This window comes from Tympanuchus pallidicinctus, unplaced genomic scaffold (assembly GCF_026119805.1).
Source record: "Tympanuchus pallidicinctus isolate F22 unplaced genomic scaffold, pur_lepc_1.0 scaffold1, whole genome shotgun sequence".
Lineage (NCBI taxonomy): Eukaryota > Metazoa > Chordata > Aves > Galliformes > Phasianidae > Tympanuchus > Tympanuchus pallidicinctus.
Window position 1 is genome coordinate 39,799,415 of NW_026294618.1, and position 20,898 is coordinate 39,820,312.

At 34.2% G+C, this 20,898-nt stretch overlaps 1 protein-coding gene across 3 annotated transcripts in view; it reads right to left on the reverse strand.

Moving 5' to 3' along the window:
• The window catches only part of ASCC3 (activating signal cointegrator 1 complex subunit 3), a 257,468-nt gene that overhangs the window by 187,637 nt on the left and 48,933 nt on the right, over positions 1–20,898 (reverse strand). For all 3 annotated transcript variants that reach the window (XM_052685015.1, XM_052685110.1, XM_052685166.1), the window contains exons 8-10: positions 20,609–20,734; positions 6,821–7,021; positions 6,222–6,362 (exon numbers count right to left, since the gene is read on the reverse strand). In XM_052685015.1, coding sequence (XP_052540975.1) covers positions 6,222–6,362; positions 6,821–7,021; positions 20,609–20,734 — 468 coding nt within the window. The remainder of the gene's footprint in view (positions 1–6,221; positions 6,363–6,820; positions 7,022–20,608; positions 20,735–20,898) is intronic.

A 20,898-nucleotide genomic window follows, 5' to 3' on the forward strand; every position in this document is an offset into this window, starting at 1 on the left:
AAAAGGCATTCAATTAGAAACTACGGCCCCTTACAGAGGGCTAACATCAGAGTAACTGCCTAACATGCCTCAGGACAGACAAAACATAGAGCACATGGAAAGGTATTAGTGACAAAGTAAAAAGAAGGTACATGAGACTGAATATGCTAGGTAATATGTAAGCAAAAGTACTTCATGTTGTTTTCACAAAACACTATATTAATATGAATGGGATAACATTTGACAAGCTCAAAAGTACTTGCCTACATTTGATATTCTCATTTACTGCTCCCTGAAAGATTACCTCCACAGCACTTAATTCCTACAAAAACCTATGAAATGGACTAAGAGTACCTTAAAAAACCCCTAATCTTTAAAGCAATAAAACCTGTTTTACAAGATTTCTCTTTTACACAAAAATCCTTTTTACTGGAAAAAATGGACATTTGAAATATTACTTACTTGGATTTATCACATTTATCACAATTCAATCTATTTATATGGTTTCAGAATTAAATAGGTCAAGTAGTCAAAAAGAAATCCTTCACGTCTAACATGACTTAGTGATAATTCTGTCATCACTAATTTTTTGCCAATTCTTAAGTGAAAGAAAAAAAAAAAAGTCCTTTAATTTCAAATACTTTCTCATTATTTATCCTCTTTTCCTAATGCGAAGATGTCCTAATTTCTGGTTAAGCATAAAAGCATATGAAATGGGTAACTTTTTTAAAAAATAAATAAATAAATACGGTAAATGTGTAACTAGTGTAGAGAATCCCGAGGTTATATATTTAGTATAAACACAGGATCAATTAATATACATGAATATTCAGTTTCTAGCAGCGGTCTTTCTATATGCATGAGAAGGAAACCATATATATACGGACACAACAGAATATAATAAACTTTCTTCATTTTTAGTGTATTTATATTTCCATAGGTGGGAAAGAAAGCAGCAGAAATCCAGTTTATTATCTGCTTTTACCTAGAATCATCTCTATATCTTATTAAGGTGCAGGAAATGAGAAAAGGAGTATCAGAAAAAGCAAGCTGTAGATGAAACAGAAACCAAGTTTATAGCCCTCCTTTGCTTCAAATAGTTTCAGACTTGATTAGTTTTATATTACAGATAAGAACTTAAGAAAAAAGCATTATTCCATTTTATTAGTATCAGATTCCAACGGGGAATAAAGCCTTCGTGACTTAATATCACAGTCTATCAGCTGACAGAATCTATCACAGTGATCATCCATATTACTGAAAGGTCCTGATGCCATTTGCTGTTCTGAGAACTGCATGCCCTATACAGCTCTGATGCTTTTGTGGTCTCTGCTTCACTTCTCACTTCTGCCTTGCCATCACAAGTACAATTAATCAGCTAATCTTTGAGATGTCAAAATACATTCAGTCCTTCAGGCTATTTCCTCTCCTCAAGAAAAGCATTCTGTTCAGTAATCAGACAAATGTATTTGCCAATGCAAATGCAGCTTACACAAATTCTCTTTTCATTTGCAACACTGCTGTTTTCAAAAACACTTATCAGTACTGTTGAATTACTCATGCCCTTCAATAACAATCGACCTTTTGTTCTAAGCTACTCTTATTTTTAGTATAATAGCTAGCAAAAATTTGTTAGAAACAGCCGAACGAGATCTGCAACAGGCTAATAAAACATTTGTCTTGGATTTAAATTATCAGAATTAAAATTTCTACAAATGCACTTAATTTAAAAAGCAGATAAATGTATGACAAAGGCTAGGTTGACCTCTGCTGGCTGCCAGACTCTCACCTGGCCAGTCTCTCACTCTCATCCCTCAACATGGCAAAAAGTAAGATGGAAAAGCTCACAGGCTGAGATAAAGGCAGGGAGGTCACTTACCAATTACTGACACGGGCAAAAGAGATTTGAGTTGGGGAAAATTAATTTGATTTATTGCCGGTTAAAAATAGAATAAGATGGTTAGAAACACAGACCAAAAAAAAAAAACCAAAAAAAAACCAACCCACCCTAAAACACTCTTCCTCCTTCTTCCAAGGCTCAGCATTCATTCCAGCTCTTCCACATCATCACACCTTGAACACTGAAGGGTGATACGGAACAGGGACTGTGGTCTGTACCCAACACAACCCTATCCTGTTTGTAAGCTCCCTGTGAGTATTAGAAGGCCACAGTGAGGTCCCTCCAGAGGCTTCTTCAAGCTAAACAAGCCCAACTCCCTCAACCTCTCTTCATAGGAGAGGTGCTTCAGCCATCTGATCACCATCATGGTGCTCTTCTGGACCTGCCCCAACAGCTCTGCATCCCTCCTGTACTCGGAGTCCCAGGCTTGGGCACAGTACTTCAGGTGGAGCTTTAGAAGGACAGAACAGAGTGGGACAATTACACTCTCCCTGCTGGCCACCTCTTTTGACACAGTCCAGGATACTCATGGCCTTCTGGGCTGCAAATGCACACTGCTGGCTCATGTCCAGCTTTTTTGTCTATCATATCTTGCTGATTTAGTGCTGATGTACTAGCATAAAGGTGAGGTACTGAATATACATTAGAATAGTGAAATAGCTTTCTTTAAAAAGGAAAATAAAATAAAGCCTTTAACAGGCTGATTTTTTTAATTATTAAGGTTTGCACAGGTAGAATAATTTTTTGATAAACTGCATTGTGTCAAGGATCTTATTTTTTGTTTCATGCTGTTATGTATGTATAAAAATAAATTCTCCTCTACATGTTTTTGGATGCCCGCTACGTTAAAAAGTTATAAATTGTTTGGGCCAGAATACAAACCCCTAATTGTTGCTACTGATTTGTACAAGTTAAGACATCATACTAATCATCTGCTGACAACATTCTGTGCCAGCGAAGGGCAGCACATTCAGAGTTGGTGATTGCATTACAAATCCACACTACTCCAATCCTGGTTGTATTCTCTAAAGTTTGAGAAGATAAGTATCACTTGTGTGCTTGTTGTAAACACTAAATTACAGGTAGTTGATCTGGCAGCCCAAAAGCTGATTTTGAAGTTGTTATAAGATTTCCTGATTGCATAAAGCAAAGACAGTAGCTCTACCTGTGCACACTTGACAGTCCAGAAGGTCAATCACCCAAATCATCCACTGCCTTCAAAAAGCCCAAACAAAAAAATTAAACCCCCAAAAAACCAGCATAACTTTCTGTTATCTCAAATGCTACCCAGCAAAAGACAATTTATTACTGTATAGTATTTTCCATTTAACATACCAAAAACAGCTTACCAAACAACAGATCACAGGTCAAGTACACTTATTATCAGTAGTAATGGAACCCATACCTAAGCATCAGGTATTCCTAGATAATAGTAAGCCTATATACAAACATACTTAGAATGGAGAAATAGCTGACAGAAAAAAATATCAACTGCAAGGGAATACACTTTCCTAGATTCTCTTTTAACTAGTTAAATTTAACATATCTTTATTTAACCACAAGGTAAGTTAAGACAGACTCTTCAAATAAACTCTCTAGGAGAGACAGTACAATAGCTAGGGATATGTATATTTTTTTAAAATAAGTTTATTTTCTATGCCCAGGTTCAGTGAAACATTTATGCAAAAAGTATCTGTAAATGAACTATGGATCTATTTCGTTTCAAACATTAAAACAACACAATAAATTCTTAAACTTAATTAGCATGAAATCATTAAGAAAAAAATGGGGTATTTCAGACTTACCTCATTTTACAGGTACACAAGTAACAGTTCACTACACAGCAGGTTAATAGACTGTCTGACGCATTAACAATTACCTCCATTTCTTTAAAGGCATTTTCATTTCTAAGGAAATTTAAAAATAAAAACTTTTCTGAAAAGCTTGGATTCTGAAGTATGTTTTGGAATGACAGGACCATTAGTGATTATTTAAAGCACAATATGGAAAAATATAGAAGCAGGAATCATCTCACAATCTCATCACAATACCATAAACTTTCTTTTTTCTTTTTTCTTTTTTTTGTTTTTTTAACTATTTGCAGATAAAATAATAAAGACAGACTTCATGAAGGATGAAGTCCTGGGAAGTGAGACAGTTAATGGTTTGTCAGATGAAACACTTTTTCCTTATCAGAATAAGCATAACAGATGTGACTAATGACTAACAAAATACACAAGTTTAAATACGCAAAGTATGAAGGATGAAGCATGAAGAATGGAAAATAAAGGAGAAAATTATCAGGATTGTCACTGAAGCACTACTTCTAACTAACACCTGACAAGCACATCATTCTTCTTTCTTTCACAGTGACTGATCTGATTCACCTGACTATGAAAACAAAGACACTGAAAATATAACTGCTCAGAAGAGGCAGAAAACAACAGTCATGGAAGAATTACAGCAGGCACTCAGACTCCGAGAAAAAGTATTTGCAGTCCTTTGAAACAGCAATCCAACATGAAATGCCTGCATCTACTTCATTAGATGATTCTACTCTGCTCTTTTATCCTGTATAGTATATATATATATATTTTATCCCTGTTACTTTAAATTATGTGTACACATCCACATGTTATGGATTAATTCTTAAGGAAAAAATGCTTTACCGTTAAACACAAGCACACGATCTATTACAGTAAAAGCAGGGTAGTGATTGGCAAACCAACTCTGAAACCATTAAAAAGCAACAGCAATTTTGAGAAATGTATACATTAGAGTGGCTGGTAAGTAAAATAATTTTTAGAATGTTTTGAAGCAAGAATCAATCAAATGCAGGCTAAAAAGCAACAAAAGAGACCCAGTGGGAAGAGGTGGGTTGAGTGCAAAAGTTAATGAAAGAAAGTTGATTAGTTTTCACAGAAAACAATATATGCAAAAAGCAATAAACAAGGTCCAGTACAAGTTAGTGCCCCTTCCTCAATTAACATAATAAGGTTATGTATTTTTAGTGTGTTTTAATAAGCTAGGATAAAACAAAGCCTGCTGCTGGGCTCCTGAAGAAAAGGAATAGCAACTACATCAGTAACTCTTGGCCTGATGTTTTCTCTCCTCTGAATCTCCTACAATTCTCACTAAACATAAAGAAAGGCTGACTAGATATACAAAAATAAACAAAAACAAGAAAATAAGTATTTCATAGTCCTTGAACTTTTGATCTTCATAAAGTTTTCTTTTTAAACTTTTCAATGTTTGGAAGATCAAAGAAGAAAAAATATCATTGGTACAAAAGCTAAAAAAAAATAAATTAACAAATGCTTTAACTATATTTCCTTGGAAAATCTAAGAACTAGATTACATTACTAGGATTACTAGGTAACAAAAAACAATGCTTTTTGCATTTCTTTTCTGGAGACCATTTAACTTCCATTTCAATTCTCAAAAAAAGTTTAGGAACTAAAAATACACTGTACTTCAGAACTGCATATCTATCCTATTTCTATGTACAGAACTATAGAACTCTTCGAACAGTATTTGAAGATGTAAATTTCAAAATATAAGTTTCAAAGCAATGAGATCTCTTTGTGGGAGCAAAAAAAATCATTTTAAATTCAGTCCTCCCCTTTCCATTTTTTCAATATTTTTAAACATAAATTCAATTTCACTACTTCCCCTTAAAATTTGTAATATTAGTGATATTTTGGATTTAAACAGGAAAGCTTGATGAAGCAGCCTTTTTTTACAGTTAAGCTACATAGTAACTGTGTTCTAAACTAATACTTAGCATATATTAATAATTGCAGTAAAATTTCCACTGCTAAAAAATTTCAACTTTATAAGTATTTTCCACCTACATTTCTTAATATTGCCTGAAATTAGTATTTTTTTTTCTTCTTTTCTGATCTAAGTATAGTTTTAGTAATGAAGTGAGATTTTATGAAATATTGCAAGCTAGGAGAGCTATAGAAAATAGCACTTTTCCATTCTGCATTCATATAGTTCATAGATCTTTGTCAGGTAGATAGGCACCACTAAGAATCACAAGCTGGAAACCAGATATAGTGTTGCTCAAAGTTTATACAGAAATGCATAGCTGTACAATTAAATGGGAGAACCCCAAAAGTTTGATGAGCATAGTGCTTAAAATATTTCAACTGCAACAGTGTTTTAATTGTTCTGAATTGTTCTCCGCTGTCACATTTTAGAACATAATCAATATAATTTGACTCAGTAGTAACATTTCAGCAGCTTCACTAGTTACAACAATATAAAAAAAGAAGACTGGTGTACCTATGAATAGTACAGAAATACAAAGAACAATATTTTGAAATATTAAGCATACCTGTGTTCGCAGAATTTCACCTTTTGACAGCTGCATATCACCAGTCAGCTCTTTCACAGTAATACCCAGTGGTTCAAGACGTTTGCTGAAGTAATTTGTCATTTCAGCTGCCAAAGCCTTCATAGGAGCAACATAGACAATCTGCAACCAAAAGGACACTAGCTTGATAAATGAGCAAACCCCAGAGTGTTGTTTGTTTCATGGCAACTATTACAAATCACAACTTATTGAGAAATATGATTCTGGGCACTTACAGTGAAAAATCTTAATAGCGATATATGAAAAGTAGTTATCTTTGCTGGAGGAGTTTGCAGCTGTTTAAAGGACAATGGATTTTGTTTATACAGCCTCATCACTTTCAAAATTGGTTCTGCATCAAAGCTAAATGGATTTTCATAGCTTTTCACTCGCATAATAAGATTTTTAGAACAGAAACAAGAAGTGCTTTATCAGTAATGAAGTAAATTAAAATTAGCCTTATCTTCCAGCTGGAAAAGAAAAACATACTTGAAAATTCCCGATTTCATATTCCGTGTAAAAATATAATGGGTTTTACCTTACAAGTTATAAAGCTGTTACTTGGTTCATTAAATTCTTACCTTGAACTCATCCTTTTTGATAACACCATGCTGAACATGCTGGCGAATTTCATGAAGAATTGTCAGCATGGCAATGTTAGTCTTCCCAGCTCCAGTGGGTGCACAGATTAGCATGTTCTCATTTGTGTTGTAGGCAGTCTCAAAAACTATAGATTGGATTCGGTTCAGTCTTTTCATGCCTTTAAAAGCAAGTTGGCCAATCTGTTAAAAACAAACAACATACACATCTTCAATTTTTCATGTAAGTGTGTAGAAATCATAAGAAACAATGCATGGTAACAAAACTTGGGATAACTGCCTAGATATATTTAGTATTATTCTATATTTTTTATTCTGATGTTACCACCTCTATTTATCAAATTTTGTATCTGTAAGGAAAACAAAACATCTCTTAAAATTAATCAAACTCTTTAGCTATGTGCTATTTAAGTATTTCATTTGTTCTTCATAAAACTCTGGGACCAAAACTAATATACAGTAAAATAATTATTAATCATGCATCAGTAAAACAGCAAAAGTCAGAGCAGTAGAATACATATCTTTAAATCTAAGGTAGTAAACTATGATCACTTGAATGAAAGAATACCCTGCAATACATAAGAACCTGCTGAAGAAACAGATGGTCCTTAAAATTATTTATGATTAATTTTGTTAAATTAAGTGAAATTACACATCCACACAGAAAATTCAGTAATAACCTTCTCTTTGATTCTGAGGAAATACGCATCTTACATTTTTTAACTGTTTAGATCTCCAGAAAGAACATCAAAATTTGTATGCGCAGTCCCAAATAAACTTGGGATGTTTAAAAAAAATTAAACTTTACTTAGTAGGTGATTATAGTTCTGACAGTCTGTTGTATGTTTAAATCTCACAAAAGGCAAATTCCATTATAAAAAAAAAAAAAAAGTAGTATTTGCTTTTCTAGTCTGAATGAAAAAAAAAAAAATTGCCAAGAAAGAACTGCTGTAGACAGGTACAATCCTGCATTTCAAGAACATATTACTTTTGCAACAGAAAAAAAAAAGGATCCTCAAGATATTAATTTGCTAATAAACCCTGCACCTTTTCAGTTACTTTTCATCATCATAGAATGGCTCATGGACCTCAAACATCATGAAGCTCCAGCCCCCCTCTGCCTCCGGCAGGGCTGCCAACCTCCACATTTTAACACCAGACCAGATTGGCCCAGACCAGTTAAGTTTTTCATCCACCAGGACCCATCGGTCCTCTTCTGCAGGGCTACTCTCAAAGACTGCTCCTTCCAGTCTATAAATATGTTTGGGATTCCTCCGGCCCAAGTACTAAACCTTGCACACAGCTCACTGTTGCCCGTGGCTTCCTTACAGGGGAGGGAAGCAGAGGGGCAGCACTGAGCTCTGCTCCCTTGTGACAGCCACAGGACCTGAGGGAACAGCATGGAGTTGCATGAGTAGATGGCCAGAGCGAAGATTAGCAAAAGGTTCTTCAACAAGAGGTTAGTAGGGTAGTGCCAGCAGTTGGACTTGATGATCCTTGTGGGTCTCTTCCAGCTCAGGATACTCATTATGATTTCCATTCTTCGAAAGACTTTGTTACCTTCACTGCTTCCATTAGTAATCCTAAAAAGATGCTACTAATACTTTTGTTAACTATTATTTTAATTGTAAGAAACTGAAAAGTCACTGTAATCATAGTCCTGAAGCCAGCTTATGAAGATCTCCTTCTATTATTACAGACTCTTCAGCTAACGCACAGACATTTCCTACATTAAGTAGTATTCTTTCAAATATAATTTATAGAAAGAAGCAAATTACCCGAACAAGACTCAATTTCTTGTTACCTCAAGTAACGCAAGCTTAGCAATGAGATCTTCATTGGCTATTCAAATTAACTATTTTAATTGTACAACAAAAATAAATTAAGTTTATCATTTTGTTGCAACTTCTTAATAGTAGATTTGTGGGAGACTGAGATGCAAATTCCAAATTTAATACACCATTTTCAAAATACATGACAGAGTTTTGCTCTTAAATCGAGAAGAATTATGAATTTTATAGCCTCCCAATTACAGCTTTACTTCAGAGGACTTCATGTCAGTGAATGTTCTTCATTAATATTTAAAAGTTGATGAGGATGCTAGGCAACTACATTTTCTTTTTAATTAACATTCTTCTCAGTTTAGCAGTACCTTTGTTTTTGCAAAGCAATCAAGTTGAAAACTTGCACACCACTGAAAAAATAAGTTCCATTCAAATCAAGCTTCGTGGTTGTATTTGTAGGATTGGAATATCTGAGCACATCTGAAATTTATTAAAATAACTACACTATAAAGTGGTTTTGGTGAAGAAAAAAAAATACATATGCAACACCAGTATTTCCTCAACTTTTCATTAAGTTAGTTCTATAAGTAGATGAATTTCAGCATTACAATATAGTCTTTTCTATATGTATTCTTTTACAGTTTATTTTGTTTACAAGACTTATAAACTTATTTGCTTTGCATCAGGTTTTGTATACACAATGTTTAGTTGTGTATCATCTTCAAAATTCCATTCATCTTCATGAAGTAGATCATTATAAAGTGCTAATGGGCTTCCTGGAGATCTGCTGCTTACATTAGTGCTATCATGGTTCAGTTGAATATTTTTATGGCCTCTTTAGTCATTTTAGGTTTGTAACTTGCCTGTTACTTCATTTTGAGATTTCTTTGCAGGGCTTTGAAAAGGGTTGTATTCTTCCCCTCCTATTCCATCTAATTGGTTTTAAAAACTATTTATAAATACTTTGCAGTGTTTATAATAAATGATACACAGAGGGAAACTCAAAACACAACCAGTGATTATGCTAAATTACAAAAAAACTACGTTGCACAAAACCTGTATTATTTAAAGAAACAGCTTTCTAACTGAAGCAGAAGTATAACTGTCTAAACTCAGGAGTAAGTACCTTCAGAAAAGATCTTTTCACAATACCATAATTAATTCCTTAATTGTGATTTCTTAATACCCTTAAATAAAGTATGTTAAGGTGTCTTCTTAAAACTGCTGTTTGTAGGAATATACAGGTTCAACTTCTGTTAATCTCTAGGGGGGAAACGTAAGAAATCTTCCTCTTCATTAGGGAGAAATTAAACATACAGTCTCGTCCTGTAACAGTAGGGTATGCAGTGTCTGATCAAGGGGAAACTGTTTTAAACTGAAAGAAAATAGATTTAGACGACATATCAGGAAGAAGTTCTTTACTGTGAGGGTGGTGAGACACTGGAACATGTTGCCTAGTGAGGTTGTGAATGCTCCTTCCCTGAAAACATTCAAGGTCAGGCTGGATGGGGCTTTGAGCAACATGGTCTAGAGGGAGGTGTCCCTGCCTGTAGCAGGGCAGTTGGAACTAGATGACTTTAAAGGTCCCTTCCAATCCAAACCATTCTATGATTTCTAAGCAGTAAATTGGCTAAAACCAGTAGCATAAATAAATGTTAATGAGGACAAAAACACGTCTCAAAAACAGGCATGGCTACTGCAACTAGCTTAGCCTGGAAAATCTAGTAGAAATGGATAGTACTGATAGAAAACTGTAGTTTGCTTTTGGCACAAACCTGGAAAATGGTGATCATAAAGCAGAGACAAATCAGATGAAAGGGATCTACTTTGAAGCAGGCCATGCCCCCTAGATACTATGAATGATACAGGTCAAAATTAAGACACAAAATGTTCTAAAGGGCTGCATCTGATTATTTCCATTCAGCAAGTCTCTGAATTTAGGATCATGGGAAATTAGGACACTGAAAACCACAAAGTTGTAAAAACTGAAAAGTTGATGAAATAAAATATTTCTTGCACTGCAAGCAGCACTACAGATTTAACAAAACTATCACACATACCTTGAAAGCATACATGCTGCAGGATATAACTGTTCTACACTTTTTGTTAAATTTATTTTCCTGTTACAGTAGCTATCAGTATGCAAAACAATCTTTCCTGATGTAGGCAAATTACTGATACAAAACATGAGAAAGACTTATGTCTTCCTGCTTAGCTTAAAGATACGTTTGATAACAAGTAAGCAAAAACATGTCCACCTAAGGAATAAGCATGGCAGGGAAGTAGTCTCATGCTTAACTGTCTAGGATTTGGGATTATTCTTATCAGAGATAAGAGTTATGCTATAATATTTATAAGACAATCAGAATTACCATATGCTCTTCCCTCATCTTTGAAAGTTCTCACTTTGAAGTTAACATTTCATACAAGTAAAAGTTAAATTTGGTCTTGAGTGCAATTTTAAACAGAATTTCAAACGCTATTCTTCACATTGATGACTGATTACTCCTAAGAACTAAACTGTGCCTTTAGGTATGCTATCTAAGTAAAGTAGGTTACTGCATTCCTCTTCCACACTTGTACTTGAATTTTCATTGAGAAATGGCTATATCTTAACAGTACACAGAAGAAGCACTTCATTTACCATCCAGTCTTAGTCATCAAAATGACTAAAACCACTTTGAGTTGCTTCCATTAAAACATTTGCAGATCACTTCCTGTACTTTATACCAAAAAAGTGTTTATCTTTAGTTAACACAGCAAAAATGTACCTCTCTCAAGAATGAAAAACAGCAAGTTGTTTTCTTAGTTTAAATATTTCACTTATTATTCTAATTTAGTGAAGTCAGTAAACACAATAACTGCAATGTCAGCAGGTAGGTACAACTGAATTTCAAATACTACAGTGATTAAATACAAGAAGGGAAAATAAACCCACTACCAACCAGAAAATTGGATTTCTCTGTGCTACATGCTGTTACACTGTGGTAGAACATGCCTATTTGAAATGCCTCAGGAATTTTTATTAGCAATTGGTTTTACCATATAAAATTTAAAACACAAATCACTGAATTGACAATCTGCCCAATATCACAATTGGTAAACTAAATTTTGCCTTCCATTGAAAGCAAATTTAAAAATACAGTCTTTAGGAGAGCAGGGTGACAGCATTTCATATTTTTACATATGTCTAAAGTACAAATACTTTTTAGGGTTTTTTTCCCCTTTTAAAAAATAAAGCCTACTTAATTCAATCCTATTTTATGCACAAGATGTCAGTTCTAACATTTCATATTTCAGTATAATATTTCCAAATTATTTCCTTATATGTTATATTATTACTTATGTTATACATTAAGAGCAAGCTAAATTATTTCTTCCTAAAAACATCTAACAAAAACTATAAGACTACTCTAAAGGGTAATTACAATCAAAACTAGTAATTACTTTAAACCATTGAGTAAAAATGAGAGAAGAATATTCCTGGAGGAATAAATATTGGTGTCATAATTTTTCTGCAGCTCAACTTTGTTCTCCACTTCAGTTAATTTCAAACTATTGCTAACCAAGAAGGGAGTACCTGTTTTATAATATATAAGTTAAATGATTTTTTCCTACATTGTGCTAGAGAAGACTGTGAGCACAATCACTATTTTTTTTTTCTATCAGAATACAGCTATTTCATTCTCCCAAAGAAACCAGCAGCATTCCCAGAAGTCATTCTGCTTGATCTACGGTAGGAAAACAACAGGTAAATGAGGAAAACTAAATTTTTGAGGTAAAGTTACCACGCATTGGGAACTGCTATAAAAATATTTAGGAAATATGTTTAATGACATCTGATTTTAAAAAAGAAATTGTATATATCATCCTCAGCAAATCAATTATGCTGTAATGAATCAGGAAACACACAACAGCAGTTCAATGAGAATCCAATGAGGATCTTCAACATACTTCTGTTGAACTTTTCTGCACTTTTATTTTTAAAGGTATTCTAAATCATTGGACCTTCATTGGTTGAATCTTTACGCAAACTAAAGTACTGACAGGCTGACAGGTGTAACTAGGCATTTTGTTTGATTACTTTTAGCTACAGACAGATGTACCTAATTCCCACTGTGGCTCAGCAGGTGTTTCTCAGCAGCTGGAGCCCTTTACTGGTTTGCCTTTGTAAGTGTTCCCATCAGATTTTCAACAATTTCAGAGGCAGCACTACACAACATACACACACTCAGCAGCTGTGTAGAAAATGAAACAGGCTTAATGGTCTCTTCAAGTCAATTTTACCTCACGTTAATATTAAGATGTGTTTTTTTATCTGCACTTGTTATTTCCATAAAGGAGACAGAAGCAACCCAAAACCCAAATAACTACAGAATACGCAACAATCAAGAAAGAGTTGCATAATAAAAACAAGATTTTTCAACACATTTTGCATAATTCGTACACAGATGAGTTGAAAAAACTGAAATAAATGAAATTCTCTATATTCACTAATATAAACAATGCTCAATATTAGGCATTACCCTGTATAGCCAATGAATTATTCTTGTTATGAAAACTATACTGCCTGAGAAATGATAACCCAGATTTTACACAACTGCTTTCCATAAAGTTGCACATTACTAATACTTAAATCAAGCAGAGTATACATAAAATGAGAATCTGTTGCACTTTCAAATACAACATCACCAATGAAAGAACATTTGAAAACACTTCAAATTCTAAAGGATTGTGGTTTTGCCATACATACGTTTACAGTGTTTGTTTTTTTTTTTTTAATATTTTCACTAATATCAAACCACTGCAAATAAGAACACGTTCACACGTGCAAAAAGATGTGTGCACATTTATTAAATTTTCATAACATCTTTGCCATCCTTAGCATCTCTAGTACTTTAAGTGCAGCTTGTTCAGGTAACACAATAACCAAAACTCTTATGTGAGCACATAAACAGATAAGCTGACACCAAAAATACATATTGCTATAATGTACTATATAAAATACTAACAGGTAGAAACAATGAAAACTTTAATGACCTTAAAAAGAATAGAAGATTAGGAAAAATCTTCAATTAAACCTCACATAACAATGCAACTCAAAGAACAAATGATCAGATCATAACGTAAGCAGAGACAATTTTAAGGCACTACAAAATAGGTCATACCTGAAAAGCAAAGAAAATCCTATAGGCCAAAAAACCAACCAAACAAAAGGTATTGTTTCACCTTTGTGGGAATTCATCTTAAAAATCTGTGTAGATGATCTGAAGAAGCCCATATTACCAAGGACACCTATGAACAGTCTGATTCTAGAAGAATCAAACCAAAGCAAACATACCTGCTGTCAAGCCTATGAAAAGAGAGATCTATGACAGGTAGACAGGGAACATTATTTTGGAATAAGAAAAAGGTTAATTGCGAGTTATTTTTTATTTAATCAAGAAGATGCTGTACCAACAGAAAATGTAGATGCAAATGGATACCTGTGAATTTCTCCAGTAATACCAGTACCCTAAAATTTAAAGCACCATTCTATTACTTCCCCATTCTCATGCCATGAAAATAAAAGCTTGAGTGAATTATACTTCTCTGTTGAATATCTTCTAATTTCTGAAAACAATAGTCTGCTTTTAAATGAAAATTATAATGTGATTCAATCAACATAATTATACCAAAAATCACACCATATGAACACACTAAAGAGTACATAATTTTAGCAAATACAGGTTTACTTACATCTGATCACTTACATAATTTCTAGCTCTGAAAATCACGAGCAACAAGACACATTCCTTCCTGTACCAAAAGAGATGAACTTGCATATTACTTCCATAATGGTACATTGACACAGATTGTTTTAGTACGTATGGTTGGCTATCAGTGAAAGATGTTTTCTGTTCTTCATAACATCTGACAAGATGACACTTCAGTTTATGTCCATCTCCATAATTATTCACCATGTTCCCCTCTCTTTTGCATCCCACATGCATCTATATATGGCCTGCAAATCTGTTGGGTTTTTTTGTTTTATTTATTTATTTATTTATTTTAATACAAAAAAGGGAGATGTGTAGATAGGCAAATCATTTCTTTCGATTAATTTTTTTTTTTTTTTAAAGTAAAACTCTGGGTAGCTGAAGGAGACAGAGGGGAAAGAGGGGAGGATACATAAGACTGTGGTGATGACTTTGTTAAGCATCTTGTCACGATTTTATGATTTCTGGTTATCAGTATTCCACATCATAACATCATATAATGCCCTGGGAGTTAAAGTGTTCATGCTCAAGTTCCAGGCACCTGTCCAGAAGAGAAGAAGAACTACATACCCCAAGGGGCTTTGTGGTCAGAGAGGAGATAGAACTCCTGGCAGGGTCACCTGATGCTCTCTTTGTCTGCTCTTCTTTCGTCTCCCTGCTGCTCTCCTCCCCACTGCTCACCTCAGCGTTATGGTGAGGCTTATCCACCTTTTGGACACTCTTTCTCATTGTATTTTATTTATTAGCTTCAATTCTAATTATATTATATTAGTGTGTTGCTCTTGCATTCCAATAATATATTTAGTAAATTAGTTTGTTTCTCCTCAGATTGTTGCCACTGCTTGTAATTATTTTGGGTTTCCTGTTTCCCTTTTCTGGAGGTGCGGATCCGTGGATGCCCCACTAGTCACAGAACCGGGCTGAACCAGCCCATAAACCGTCAACACATCTTCAAAAATCAACTAATAATTAATAGGAGATACGCGTATAGAATCATAGAATCACTGAGCTTAGATAAAAGACCTCCTGGAGCATCCAGTTCAACTGTCCATCTATTACCAATATTTCCCACTAAACCTCCCTCGGTACAACATTAAACGTTTCTTGAACACCTCCTGGGATGATGACTCAACGACTTCTCGGGGCAGCCCATTCCAGTGCATGACCACTCTCTCTTGGAGAATTCTTATTTCCTAACATCCAACTTAAATCTCCCCTGGCCCAACTTGAGGCCATTCCCTCTAGTCCTAGTGCTAGTTACATGGGAGAAGAGGTTGACTACCATTTCACCACAACTCGCTTCGGGTAGTTGTAGAGAGGAAACATAAACACACCAGGTGCTGTATACGTGTTGCATATGTACATACAATACATATAAAGTATTACTGCCTTTCTTTTTCTTTCTTTTTTTTTTTTTTTTTTTTCCCAAAGTGCGCAGGATAATTTTGGACTGGGAATGAAAGCAGCATCACAGATTATGAGCAAGATGCCAGTCATGTCACACACAGGGATGCTTCAGAATAGTTTCAGTTTCTCACCCTGTGTTGACAGGTCCTCTCAACTGCAGTGTTAAAGGTATCTTTATGACAAGTCCAAAATCACAGTTCTCAAATGTTAAGAAGAGTATGTCACAATCCTTACCACAACTTCAGTATTTTTTTTTAAATAACTTGCTAATTACAAAACAATGTTCTATAAAAAAAAACCTTTTAATTTCAGGAGATATATATATTGAAAGAACCATTATATAGTGAAATCAGTTTATGAGACAAAATCATCCATCCATTAAATATGTCTTAATTACAAATTTATTCACTGATTATATATCTACTTCTTCTGTAATGCTTCATTTTAGTGATAGTTTCTCCAACTTTGGATTACGAGCAAGTACTGAGACCAGAATTCCATTTTACAGGTTGTGTGCCACAGCAACAGATCTCTTTGATGATGAAGTAATTATTTATTTATAATAAGAAACAGGATTTTCCTAAGCAAAAGATAATAATTTTATGCAATACAGATCACAAACTACTGGTTTGTTATTGCACATTTAATCCCTTTAGAACACTCACTCATGATTGTCACTGCACATTTAACACTCACTCATGAGTGTGAAGACACCCCAATTCCAAAAGTAATACCTCCTATTTTATTATGTTGACCCATGACATCAGAGATGGAGTTGGTGGTATGGCAGTAGAGGCTTGCCAATATTCTATTACATTTTGTTGCTATGTGACAGATGGCAGCAGGGGGCAGTCTGAAAAAATGGCATATGATATGAAAGTGCATATGAAACAAAGGTGTGGACTGAATTCCTTCAAGCAAAAAAAAGCTGCAATCATTAACATTAATCGATGCTTGATGAACATTTAATGGAGACCAGAGAGTCGATTTGTGCACAGTGAGGTGATGGGTGGTGTGTTTCAGTCACCACCATCAGTTCAGATTTCTACAAGCATAGCTAGCAGTAGTGACTGTTCAAAAATAGTGTTTTGTAGCTGAGAATTTCCTCTATCAAATAGTTTTATTGTGTTATTAACAGCTTTTTTAAACATTGCATAAAGATTTTTATTTTTTTTATTTTTAAGTTGGGAATAACATTTGTAGAACTCGAAGGCTTTCTTTGAAGCAATTTCCTATTATGCTTTCATCAGATAAATGACAAAATTTCAATAATATTAGAAATATTTTTTAAACTAATCATTCCAAGGGTCAATTGCTATTTGGATAATATGCAAATGAAATATACACTGAGATCAACTGTAGAATAAATGTTCAAATATTCAGGATGTGAAAAATGTAATTTATGCAACAGCATCTACGCTTTGATTCAGTGGCTCTGTTTGTACAATTCAAAAAGCAAGAAAACATTATAGGAGAAAAAGGGAATATTGATTTTGTAATAATTCTTTCATATAACGTAGAGGGGTAAAAAATCTTACATGTTAGTAGAAGGAAATGGCTATGGCATGAAACAAAGAAATAAATCCTGAAATCCCACTTTAGGTAAAAACCTGAAGTCATTTTTCACCAAAAGCAATTTGTTAGGTAAAATCTGTTTTCATAGTCTTGAAGAAGAACTTTCCCTGACCTGAGTTTATGACTTCAGAAGTACATTTATTTGGCAAAAAGTCTGGTGCAAAACCACCTTTATTGTAAGTAAAAAACTATATTTCAGTAATAGTCAAGCTGCATGTCAAGCAGCCAAAGGCTCATACATTTAAGCTTGCACTTGCTCTGTTTTTTCACATTCTTGTTACTGAAACAACCTAGCTAACATGCCCCTTTTGTAAGCAGCAATACAGTAATTCTTCAGACCAAATGTGACCAGCTAGCTAGTTACAAGCCACTTGTGCTTGTACTGTGGTGAAAACACAGCTCTCCAAATACCAGTAAATGCCAATAATAATAATTATCTGCAAATTGAGTTGGAGATGGGATTTGCTGCCTTGGAGTAAAGCAAGTACGCTTTCCTTCTCTGTGCAACTCCTCCTGTGGGATGCAGGCACCTCACTTCCACTGACAACATAAGAGATGCTCCTGAGCAGCAGCACAGCATCTTCCACTCAACAGGCATAGGAAAGAAAGAAAATGAGATGACACCTATGGAATTAGACTATGGCAGGAGGAAGGGCAGTACAAACTGAAGCACAGAGTAGTAGGGGTATTAAAACTGCTGCTAATGTCAGCAGTTTATGACAGATGGTACATTGTGCTTTTATAGACAATAAATCGTGAAAGGTTGGCCATCTCATCTCACATTTGCAATCACTACATTATGAGATTAAGCATCAGCAAGAATTTGGATTTTGCCAGTTTAAATCATGAGCTTTACCTTACTATCCCTATCATAGTCAATCTATCCATAAGGATTCAGATAATGCTTTACTGAACCTAAATATAATATTTTAATGAAAATACATTATTTATTCTGGAGTGGAGCTCAAAGTGTGTTCTGATTACACTGCCAAGGTACAAATAAGAGCTCCCAACTGAGGCTCGCTTTAGTTTGAGATACTTTTTCCCCCTTCACTGTTGATTCTGTTTTGCCATTTTGCCCCACATTTGTGCCAAAAAAATGAATCTACAGTTTTGTTAACATGATTTGTTAAAATTATTATTTAAGGAATATATTTATGTTCTCAGCCAATGTTTATGTCAACCAAAGTAACAGAAATACAAATAATTTAAATCAATACTTAAGATATTTTAAATGAAGATTACTGCATGATCCAGAGGTTTAGCTTTTGCTTAAAAGCTCAAAATATAAATGAACTCCTTATCATGATCTCAGATCTATACTTAAGAACTTTGAAGATTGAATTTAAACAGAACATTTACCTATGTAAATATTACATAGTCAAAGATTGCACCTTAACACCTGTGACCAAAACCACAATTGAAGAGAAATACACATATAATATTTAAAATCACTCCTATGCAAATGAAAATATAAGGACTAAAAAGTAAAGCTCCTGCGAGACTAAATTCTTGCATAAATAAACACTTCACAGTCAGATTTAGTTCTTTTCAATCCTCTGGGAAAATAGATTCAATAAATGCAGTTCAGGTTTTTAACCTTAAATTTGTGCAGTTAGCACTTGAAATTTTCAAACCAAAAAGTAGGCTCCTTTATAATACCACTGTGCTGAGTGCTATAATCTGTGATTGTAGGCTTGTGTTGGACTTGATGAGCCTATGGGTCTTTTCTAGCCTAAATGATTCTATGATTCCCTCCTCTAAAAAAGAATACACACCAGCAGTTAAAAAAAAAAAACTTGCCATAAGTCAAATCTAAGAAGCATCATCACTCTGCTGAAATATGCCTATGTTTAAATGCGTAAGTATCACACATACAAAATTCTTTGCTGCTGACAACTTGTTAGATATCTAGTAAGTAGGAGTCATGGATATAAAGATTGTTTCTATTTCAGAATTTCACTTTAAAACTGAAAAGTATACCTCTTGATGATACAAAGCCTGAAAGGTCATGAAAGATTTATAAAATCTGCATAATTGATGCATTCCATAACACTACATATGTATGTATCAGTAAACTATTTCTTTTAGATATTTTAGATATTTTATCTTCTATCAGATCTATATTTTTCTGGCATGTTACTGTGTCTCAAAATATTGGTACTTCTAGCAAAACTTTATAGGTTAATAGGTAATATTTGGACTTGTGCTTAAAGGAGAGACATTTCATTGCAAAAAGCTGTCATGTTGAAAATTGTCATATGAAATGTCATATTTTACAACTGCTATGGCTCAACTTTTCTATCTGGTTAAGCTGTCAGTCACTTCATAACATGGCAGTAGGTACTGTCACCCAAGCACAAAATAATAGATTCTTGTTTTAAAATTAAACTGTCCTCTGTTTTCAAAGAGTTAAATCAGGGTAAGACAATCCTTACTAAAACCTCAATAAAATGCTCTGGGTAACTGAAGTAGATTTATATTCTCATTTCCTGTTTTCCTACAGGGAAAAGCATTTTTTCATGCTGTATGCCACTGAAGAACTAAGAAACAAAGATTTCTTCACATGCACGTATGGCTTGCTCTTGGTGTCCCCACTGAAACCAGGAGCAGACATTCCATTCTTTAACTGATTTGATACACACAATGAAAAGCAAGCAAGTACATGTGACAGAATACTGCTGGCTCTAGACTGTGAATACTAAGCCACATTTATTGCTGTTTTTCTTTTTTTATTAATTTTTTTTTTAAAAAATTAATAATGCAGCCTTTTTCCTACTCCAGAGCAGTATTCTGGAAGGTTTTGCACCCTGTACAGTACACAGTACATTATAATGCACCAGCATCATGCTATAAGACTAATCTGCACAACAGTGCAGAGCAGTCACTAGCCAGTCTTCAGAAGTCAACAGAAAGAAGACAAAGAAGCCCAGACTCACTTTATTTTTCAAGGAGCATTTTAGTGATTCAAGTCACAGCTCTAAACCACAGATAACTGAATAGGTAATGACAAAGGAACTGAGAACTGCAGCTCACAAAGTAGTAGTTTAAAGAAGGAATTTCCGTGATCAGATTCGTCATGAACTAAGCAACATCCATCAACAAATATTCTCAAAATTCGTGGTGAAATTTAATGGCTACATTTGCACATTAAAAACCACATTATTAAGTGGTAATGTTTTCTCCTAAATTGTTTTAATAGCAAAATAAAAATTAATTTTGTGTCTCTCGGCTGCTTTACTCACCTCATCAAAGTCTTTAATGTAAACAATTTTCTCTTCAATGCCAATAGGCATTGGTTCACTATGGGGGATCTTCACCTCTTCATACATTTTGTTGTTTTCTCTCTGAACTGATTCTGGTAAGAACACCTAAAACAGTATTACAAGAAAATTAATTGAAAATATGAAAACAGGAAATTTAATTACTTTTAGGCCACTTCAAACAATGTTTCATTACTTTCCTTCTTAAAAAAGGAATCCCAAATAAAAGCAATTCTCTTTGATTCATTTTATAGATAGCATAGAACTTCCTA